Genomic DNA, 10,321 nt, shown 5'->3' on the forward strand with positions numbered 1-10,321 from the left:
TCTGAGTTGGTAGAGTCTCTAATGCGAGTAGAAGAGACCTGGATTCAGGTCCCTTCCTCGCTCATAATCAGCCTGGATTCTACCTATTCTAGAAACATTGGACAGATAAATTAACCTCCTCAGACTACTACAAAGATTGTATCCCAGCCTATGTCTAGATTACATCAGATGAAGCATTCACTTTCATGTTTAATTATTACAAATCTATTCTCTCAGGATTTTGTATTTTTCTTCACTTATTTATATGACAACACTTCCTCATACAGGGTAAAGATCCGATAGTTCTATCAGATCAAATGATGAAGCGACATGGAAAGATGAGAGCAGAAAAGCTAATCATATGAATTACCTGGCAGCTGGTAAAACAAGGCCAGCCAAAAGACAGCGTTGCTTACATAAAATTACAGAAACTTTTGCTTCTGTTTTTAAGTGGGGTTGAACCAAGAACCCACTGCATCATTCATATGCCCATTGCCCTGCATTCCTACACCATTAGGGATGATAGAAGGTGGCAGAGCAACAGCAAGCGGAGGAGCTGTGGGATACAGGCCATGGACTCGCGGAAGGGCTTGTCCACTCACAATAGAAGTCACACCGCCTTTCCTCTGCTGAATCGCATGGATCTGTCCCAGTACTTCCTCCTGAATGCGAGAGAGGGTCTCGAGCACTTTCATTGACAAGGCTTCCAAGCCAGCACCATGAAGAGGAGCATGACGGGACATTTCTTCTTGGAGTGAAGCTTCGAGGGTATGAATATATTGCTGCACATACATGGAAATAAGTACAATATGAGAATTTAGATTAGAAATGAAATGAAAAAAAAAAACAAGGTAGATGGTGAGGCATGGGAATATGGGCATGTTTCAAGACCATTAGGATTCAGAACGACATGCACGCAGCAATGACCACAACAAGGTGAAAAGCACAGCCATTAGGCCCATGGCTACGCACTTCCATTGTTTTTCCAGCAAGCACAAATTTGGCATCCCCTTGGTGACAATCCCTTCACCTCTAGAGGAAAGAGAGAAAGGAAGGAGGAGGGAGAAGAAGAGCGCCAGCAATGGAGAGAAAAAAAAAGATTAATCGAAGAGAAGGGAGGAGGAAGAGAAGGAGACAATGAAAAAATGGGTAAAGATTAAGGGATCCACTATGAATGAGGAGAAATGAATGAAGAAGAAGAGGAGAAAGAACAAGAAGAAAGAATGAGGGAGAAAGAGGATCGCTGACAGAGGAGAAGAAGAAGATCGATCCGAGAGAAGATGGAGATAAGAATATTTTTATCATTTTATAAGATAATAATATTATGTAATGATCATAGGGACTACATTTAAATATTTCAAAAATTTCATGAATCTGTTTGATACTTTTTAAAATACAGAAGATATAAATATAATTGAGCTAAACTTAAAGAAATATTTTTATAATTTATCTTAAAAAATATATTATTTTCATCAAAAAATATTAATCTTCTCTAAATATCTTCAAAGAAATTAAAAAGATGAATACCGAATGTAACATTCAGTTCTCCGGTTGAAACTCACCCAACAATTTCACGCAAAATTACAGACTTCCTTCCTAATACAAATCTTATTAGTTATCTAAACTTCAAGTATGGTGGAAACAATTGCAAGGCATGATTTCAGAGATTTACCACAAAGGAGAACCTTTTAAAGGCACTCTTTTTAATGCAAATCATTCTCGATTAGATTTTAAATTTACTCTTACGGGTTGCACAAGCAATTGGAAGGTGATAGAAATACGGGCATCATCAACGGCTTTTGGAATACAAACCAAAATCATCCAATCACCCAAGCCATAGATCAAAGAAATTATATGCAAGTGTTTATAGGAATTTTAAGCATGCATCATCTTTGCATAGCTACATGTCATGGCACAAAGCTTTTCCACAGCATAACAAGCCTTGAGCATGCATTCATTTTGGACAGTGAAACAAGATTCCTTCCACAACATGCCTGAACGTGCAAAGGAACATTCTTTTTTTATACAAATTTTATAACCTGCAAGTCCAAGTCCTTGACAGATCATACAAAAAGTATGGTGTAACTTCACGGTGAGTTCATTTCAAACTGCTTAAAAGAGGATAACAAAAATATGGTTTTATAACTTCGGCTGCCAAATTATTGCAAACAATCTCTCCCACGCCTTCTGAGGCCAACCAAACAGTTGGTTGGACTGAAAAAATTACCAAGGGCATGCCTAATGTAGAGTGATTTTTTTGAAACTGACCTTATAAACCTAATCAGGCAAGATCAAATCAAAAGCAGATACTTTACAACAGCAACCATGCAAGCGGTTTTCATCTTCAGTTTGATGGCACTCTGTTTGTCGAAATAGGACAAGCCAAATAGAATGTGCTCCTATTTTGCAAGATCATTCTGTCACTGTGCAAATATATAATCACCACCACGAATATGCCAACCATGCAGACCATGAAATTTCTGGGAGAGCACTTCAAATTGAGAATAAGCATAATAAGGAGAAAAAGAGGATGTAAAACAAACAGAATTTTAATTTTTAATATCGCTACTAACAATCTTCAGTATCGCCACTTGACAAACACAAACCTGGGTAAGTTACCAATCATGAACACCAGCAAAGATCCTTGTACAAATTCATGCAGGTTTGCAAGCAATATTATCAAATCTGGACTTTGCGATTACCCTTTTAAGCCAATTTAATCATCTCCATGATTCAGAAAACTGAATCTCAATTATGACTCACCTTCTTTTTTTTAAATTCATTCTAAATTGACCATGGAAGCAAAATAAACAGAGACGATCCAGAAGATGCATGGGTAAGATTACGGTGCAGTGGAAAACCACAGGGGCCAACAGGCATGACTGATGAGCTCGCAGAAGCATCCTCTTCTTGAAGCAGACAATTTGGGACTCTAAACCTAAACATGAAATGAGAAGGTTTTGTTGCAGGCTGAGGCGAGAACCTAAACAGTTCCATAGGAGCTTCAGTGCCTTTCTTTGATTGGCAGGTGAATCAAGCAGGGATAAAGCACAAGTAGGCGAAGAATAGATGGTGAGATGCGCAGTGCAGAAAACCCGTGTCAGTTAAGGAGCAGAAGAGCCGAAGAGGGTGTCGTTTCAGCTTTTAGCAGAACCGCACCTCAAAACAAACACAAAGGTACAGGTCTTTGTAAGATCACAGATATAAATTCTAAAGCATAAGCTGTAAGTCAATTCAAGCCTGCCACAAATAGAATTCTAGAAGTGCTTAAGTAGAAAAGTAACCTCTCAACATGACAGCAAGCTGAGAGTGTCCTGAGGAGTCAAGAGCTCCACTGTGCACTTAAAACAGTTTGCAGAAGCCAACTACTAATCAAAAGACATACTTCAATGGTCTAACAAGCCGAAAGATGTTGCAGGACTACAACTAATGGAGACAAAGTTGTTGATTTCCAAGTAAGCATAATGCAGTCAGCTCCGGCTGCGACGACGATCCCTGGCAGCATAAGTTGTGACATCAATAAATGATACAAGAGTAGATAAAAATGTGGAAAGAACAACACAAACAAATGTTTGCAGTCATAAGGCAACAGCTGCTTTCCAGTGACATACCCATTAGCATACGGAGAGTCTTTGCGATATGGTGGTGATCGGCTGTAGCTCCGGCCACGTCGAGGAGAATAACTGCGAAGTCGAGGGGACCTTCTTCCACGTGGACTGTAGCTCCTGCCATGGACATACGATTACAAATATGGATATGATAAAAAATAGACATTCACAATGCTAAAATCTTAGAACAATAAAGTTTGTGATCTGATGAAATACATGGCAATTCATCCTTCATTGAACCTACCTTTTCAACTTGCCCCAAAATTTTATTGGAGCAGAAAACATAGAAGGGATGACCAAAATGCAGAACAAAGAAAATAATTAATGAAGCCAGATGGTCCAACAATTGAAATGCAAATATCATACCTGCGCCCATAACTTGGGCTTCTGCGGTATCGGGGACTGGGGCTTCGACGCCTTCCACTTCCTAATCCTCCAGGACCAACACGCAACCGACACTCTCGAGCAAAATGACCAGGCTCACCACACTCATAACACTTCATGTCATCACCTCCACCTCGCCGTCCACCTCGACCACCACCACCACCACCACCACCCTTGGAGTTATGAGAAAGCTCCACACGCCAACCATTCTTCCCTGTCAAAAGAATTACCAGCAAACATAGTTTCCTTGCTTCAGAATAGCTAGACCACATAATAAGTTGGAGGGATATTTCCACCTTTACCAACAAGCAAGTCAAAAAGAAGATCTTGAATATCCCCCTTATTTAACAAAATTGGTGTCTGATGATCTGTTAGTTACATGGGCCCTTCAAATTTGTAGACAAGATGCTCATGCAGATAATGTCATCTACTTAATTCCGTTGTATCTGACCAAGAGACATTATTATATAACACAAGCTTGCAAATCAGCATAGTGTCAGTATATCTCACCTTCTTAGTAAAGCGAGTAGTGACTTGAGTGATGGAACAAACCTATCACACAAATCTTGCTGGCATAGTTTGATATTACTAATTATCACCTCACTATATGCATAAGCTACATATCTAGAAGGACATGTTATGCAGCTAAAATGTCAAAAAGGATCATGCTTGTCAAAAAGTATCAACGAGATTTCAAAATTTTTGAACCATTCAATACAAGTCATGGATTCATGCACTTGCAAATCACCCAGCAATTTACATGCTGGATAACATATGAAAAATATGGATGATGATCATCAGGTCAATTGCTTGAATATATTTCAAACAGGACCAAAAATGGAGTTTCTTCAATTTAGTTCATTTTTTTTTTATTTTTTTCACCTCCAATTTCTTGACATGTTTGCAGCCCTCAACATTACAGATATATCTATAGCTAGGAGACTAAAAACTGATGTTTCTGGTAATAATAACTACAATACACAATCAAATAAGATTTTTTTTTTAAAAAAAAAAAAGGTAAGCCCGAAGACTTTCTAAGAAACAGATCCCAAACACTGACTTTTTTTTAATATGACTTTCTAAAAGATAACCATTTGATCAAAGAGAATAAAGTTAAAAGTCAACAAGAATGCACCAGCATAAAGATAATACTAACATTTGACGCATAACAAAGATCAAGAGTGTGTAATTCACATACCATCTAATCCACGAATAGCATCTAATGCATCTCTCCGGTCATCAAATTCAACAAATGCATAACCCGGAGGCCTTCGAGCAACCCAAACACTGCATTATTTCAAATAATGCAGAAAACGACAATATCATGATATAGTTTTAAAGAAAACAAGAGCAACATGGACTAACTAATGTCAATCCAGTTACAACATTCATTTGGCCATTATGAATGTGATCAAGAAAATAAAGGAAAATGCAAGCCTAACACCCAAAAATCAATGAGATTATGTTGCAGAACATTGATCCATTTCAGTCCAGCAATTATACATAATTCCAGAAAATTGTTACGAGAGTGCCAAAAAAAAATCTTACAAGAAACAATCAAAAGAAAAAAAAAAAGAAAAGAGTTAATTTAGTTAATTTCATTCATTCATCCATCCATCCATCCATACATAAACCTTCTGTAAAAAAACTCAGTCAATTAAATAATCATTCGCATAAAATATATCAATAGAAAGATTGCAGTACATAGAATTCTAATACCACTAAGCTGTTGTTATATGCAAAACTTAAATCATCATACTCTGAAGTCGATGATCAGTGACAAGAAAAAGAAAACAAGGATCGAGCAAACATGGAACACTCTCCAAGTAAAGGTGAACCTCATGCATGAACCCAAGCTACCATGTTTATGCCAGCTCTAAATCAGCAGGCACCTATGTCCTCATCAATCATTGTTAGGAACCGAACCATAATCAGCTGCCAGACTGAATGAAAAGCATGGATGATACTGGGAAACTACTTGGATAAGATGACCATCTATCCAAGAAGTTCATCATTAATGGGCCATAATTACCTAGTTTTAGTAACTTGATTGGAAAAAACAATTTAACCAGTTAGCACATTTGTGACAAAACAATATTTTTCCACTCCACTAGAATCATCATTGAATTAAGAGAAAGGGAGGTTCAAACACAGAGTATCATCACAGAAAGATTGAAAAGATAAGAGGATCCCACTGTGCTGGCATACTAAGAATTTGGGTCCCAGTCACAGCACACCTTGACCCCAGCCATTGTTGTGTTATCAATGTGGAAATACGCAGCAGTTTCTTTTCCTCAACTTTTCTTCTCATGCACAGAGGTGACAACAAGAGTGCATATAGAACAATGGAACTGCCAATACACCCTCAGTCATGTTGTTGGAATATCAAAGCATACCATCTATTCAGCTTGGCAAATAGTATGCTACCAATATTAACCAGCCTTCTTGGCAAATTATGTCTGTGTGTTCATGGGCCTAGCTTATTTGAACTTAAGAGAGACTCCAAACCAATAGGATAAACTCGGTTTCAAGATGTCTTTCTGCAGTGCTGGCTTAAAAAACAAATTCAATCTGTTCTTATATCCTTGCACTGCAAATTTGTTACCTAGAACAGAAATTCTAAAGTAGGAGCTATGGAAGACCATATTACATTAACCAATTTTGAACCTTCATTGATTTTTTCTGGAAATGGTAGAGTTTAGAAATTCTAATTATGACTACAATCCTGAAACCAGCTGTAAAATACTTGGACCAAAACAAACTTTTGCACCAAATAAAAATATGATCAAGTTTTCATCTCCTGAAAAGCAAATGGATTAAATTAAATGGCAGGTTTGATCACCTCTCTGTCCTACAGGATGTATCAAGCTCAATTTAGACAGCTATTCTAATACACATGTGCATTCGGTACAGTTTTAGAAACTATAGAGGGTACACAAGTGCATATAATACCAACCAAGTTAACATTAATCAAAAAGCAATTATGGAGTACAGGAGTTGAGTTGTAATTTTGAGTCCTCTATTCTCAACCAGACAGCTCCAAGATTTCCACTGTCCAGATTATGTGGAAGAATAAAGGAAAACCAAAGTGGAACAGCCCACACAGAACAGTATATTTCACTTTTTTGGTCTCATATTGGACTCCATCTAGCATTTTCCCCCTTGGCCTAATTATTACCATTAAACTCCTATGAGGATCCCATGTGCATATGAATTTAATCATCATAGGGTATTTCATATTTGCATGAAATTGTTAAAGAATATGCAACCTTATGTATCACACGAATTTCTAATTGTTTATTGGTTAGTTAGAGAAAGAAAGGTTATCTCTACGCCTTTGATGTTACTCATTATGATATTTATTCTGGCAAATAACTGCACTTACCAAGAGCAAAATGAAAGGGAACCATCAATGGGAAGAGAACTACTGAAGTGATTGCAATTGGATCTGTTATATGATACAAATCCATACAAATTTCTGGAAAGATATAAGGATGTTTCAACAATGTACAATTTATACTCAATCATGTCTTACCTGCGAAGCACACCATAGACTCGAAATTCATCTTCTATGTCTCTTTCTGAGACTCTTGGGTCCAAGTTCCCAACATAAACTCGAGACATTATAATCAACTAATATGACCTGATAAGTGAGTAAAAGAAAGTTGTAAGTGATAGGAACAAATGCCAACTTGAATCTAGTATACAAGACAATGAGACATTCAAATTTCTCAAATTTTCTTAAAAGAACAGTTTTACTATTCTGCAACAATAAGAAATTGATGATTAAACGAATATGTACTAGCATGGTGACACTATACTAAAAGACCTTCATATATATATATCATCAACTTGATAAGGAATTCCATCATGACAAACCAACCTAGCATTAGTTCTACATATAATGACCATGTTGTTTAAGAATATTCAGCATAAAATCAAAAAGGTTATACAAAAATTGTAATGATTTAAATCAATAACTTTCATCATTAGACACAACACAAGTGACATAAACAACAATAAATCAGATATGGAGAAAATCAAGGGTTCACGTCCTAGCAGGATGGAAGGCATCGTAGCTGTCCCATCCTGGTGAGAAAACGGGACCGGGACAGACTCAGGACTCCACAACCCATCCACGTAGAGAGAGAAGAAGAAAGAAGGAAAGGAAGAGAAATGAAGAAAAGAAAAAAATGAAAAGAAAGAAGAAGAAAAATGAAAAAAAGAAAGGAAAGGAGAAGAAAAGAAAGAAAAAGGAAAGGGAAGAAAGAAAGGTAAGGAAAAAGAAGGAAAATAAAGAAGAAACAAGAAAAAAAAAAAAAAACAAAAGGAAAGAAGAAGGAGAGATAGATGAAGGATATTCACCAAAATGTATGATCGGAACTGCTGTCGGGATGGAACAGAACAACAGGGCATCCCATTCCATCCATGGAGAAACTGGTACACCTTTGTCCCATGGGATTTAAAACCTTAGAGAAAATAGCTAATAGTGATTAATCTGAGTACCCTTTTGAGCATTAAAAATACCCTCGAATTAAAACAGTCATTTTTTGTCCAACAAAAGGTGATCCCTCTGAGCAAATTCTTTGACAGACTATGTGCCACGCTGCAAGCCACCTAACATTGCATGTGCAACCCAAGATTCCCCCGACAGAAAAATGTCAACTCACAGCCAACAATAACTACTTCTAGAATAATTCACACAAAAGCTCCACCTTCCCTCATATTTCTAGAGTTCTTCTAAGGGTGTAACACTTGTTCTCTTTGCAGGCCACAAAGCAGACCATTAAAAGCATCAAAAATTTCTCACCATGATGTACACACATCAGCACCATGAGAATCTCACCATGATATATGCGCATCAGCAACATCAGAAATTTCTAGCCTAATATGCGCTTGGAAAGCTTCAGTATGTGTGCTTGTCGGAATGCATGTACAACCTGACTCTTTTCATCTTAATCTACACAATTTATGTGAGATGAACGATGCACATGCACTCATCGACCTTTGTCAAGTAACGGTATAAAATACTCAATGAGATATGAATTTTTTTCCTCAAGACAAACAAATTCAGAGTACTCTGCGTCCTTTCTCTAATTTCATTCTACGCCTAAGCAGGGCGTGAAACTTGCAAACACGTGATAACAAGTGAACTGATATGAAACTAACACACACTTATCCCAAGCTATTGGCACCATCATATGTCTGGAGATGGTCCTGAATTCGAATCCAACAAGAACATTACTGTCGCAGGAATGGTAGTGTCTTCCTGACCCAATATGCATACCATAACTATAAAACAAAGATTCGTAGAAAGGTCTTGAGGCCAGGGCAGACTAGTGGACCATGGTGTCCACCACCTATGGCTCAATTGACGAAACAATGAAATTAAGAAAAATCTAAAACTGGGCGACTTTACAGGGAAAATTTAAAATTGGGCAACTTATAAACATGATCTTTCCAAGATTTTCCGTATTAATACATGCCCATGAAAACCCAAATCTTTATGGATCAAACAGATGGTTTAAACGATTTAAGGCCGGTCACGAGTCCAGAGTCTCTCTAAATTATTCAAGACTCATCAACTCACTGATCCTGGAACGAGAATATCTCAAGAACAACTGCTATTTATTCTCCCCAAATAACGCCGACCAAAATATTGAGCAGAATTATCAAATACTTAATAAAATGAAAGAAAATCCAAAAACCATCCACTCAGTTTCCCACAGGGTGGATGCTTTTCCTGTCCGATCCAAAAAGATCGTCGCATTTCTACAGATACATCGAACTACGTTTCAATCTTTCAGAGGAGAAAGAGAGGATATGAAAATCGACAGGGAAAAAAATGGGAGATGAGAAACAGAAGAAGAGGAAAGCCTTGGATTACCGTGAATGCGTCGAGGAAAGGAGATCGCTGCTTCGAGCTACCCTCTCGACAAAGCTTTGGAGTTAGGACTGAGGATTGGAACGGAGGAAACCCTAGAAAAAAGACCTTTGGGCGAAGTGACGGTTAAGGCTGGCGATGACAATTAGGGCCCTTCACCAAAGAACATTGTATCCCCGGAAAGACCCAGAAAGCACTCTAATGTCCTGTTTTCTGGAACCGGCAAGGGCAAAATTTGCAAGGGCTAAACATGTAAAATTGCTAATTCTAAATATAAAATTATTATTTTTATTAGATAAATTATTTTTTTATCCTAAATATACAAAATTATATAAATATTCTCACAAAATTTTTATTTATATATACCTTCATAAAATATTTATGTTATGCACGCACACACGATCTAACGTTATTAAGAAATAAGTGCTTTAAAATTAACTAACTAAAATATTCTTAATGCATAGAT

General features: G+C 37.3%; 1 protein-coding gene across 4 annotated transcripts; it reads right to left on the reverse strand.

Annotated features, from left to right (window-relative positions):
• Nucleotides 1–318: 318 nt before the first annotated feature.
• Nucleotides 319–10,029, reverse strand: LOC105050326 (serine/arginine-rich splicing factor RSZ21). 4 transcript variants are annotated; one of them, XR_012143359.1, is made up of 7 exons: nucleotides 9,859–10,022; nucleotides 7,507–7,614; nucleotides 5,170–5,258; nucleotides 3,954–4,185; nucleotides 3,591–3,704; nucleotides 3,264–3,474; nucleotides 319–761 (listed from the first exon to the last, which is right to left on the reverse strand). XR_012143359.1 is itself a non-coding variant. In XM_073261850.1 (6 exons), the coding sequence occupies exons 2-6, from the start codon at nucleotides 7,593–7,595 to the stop codon at nucleotides 3,450–3,452; spliced, it is 540 nt and encodes a 179-aa protein (XP_073117951.1). In that variant the 5' UTR covers nucleotides 7,596–7,614; nucleotides 9,859–10,029; the 3' UTR covers nucleotides 3,166–3,449. The 4 variants fall into 4 exon arrangements, 2 of the variants coding, with proteins under 2 accessions (XP_073117951.1, XP_073117950.1); XR_012143358.1 differs by lacking the exon at nucleotides 319–761 and adding an exon at nucleotides 2,513–3,138; XM_073261850.1 differs by lacking the exon at nucleotides 319–761 and having other exon boundaries at nucleotides 3,166–3,474; nucleotides 3,591–3,695; nucleotides 9,859–10,029.
• Nucleotides 10,030–10,321: the final 292 nt, after the last annotated feature.

The sequence above is a fragment of the Elaeis guineensis genome, chromosome 8 (assembly GCF_000442705.2).
Source record: "Elaeis guineensis isolate ETL-2024a chromosome 8, EG11, whole genome shotgun sequence".
In the NCBI taxonomy this organism is placed as follows: domain Eukaryota; kingdom Viridiplantae; phylum Streptophyta; class Magnoliopsida; order Arecales; family Arecaceae; genus Elaeis; species Elaeis guineensis.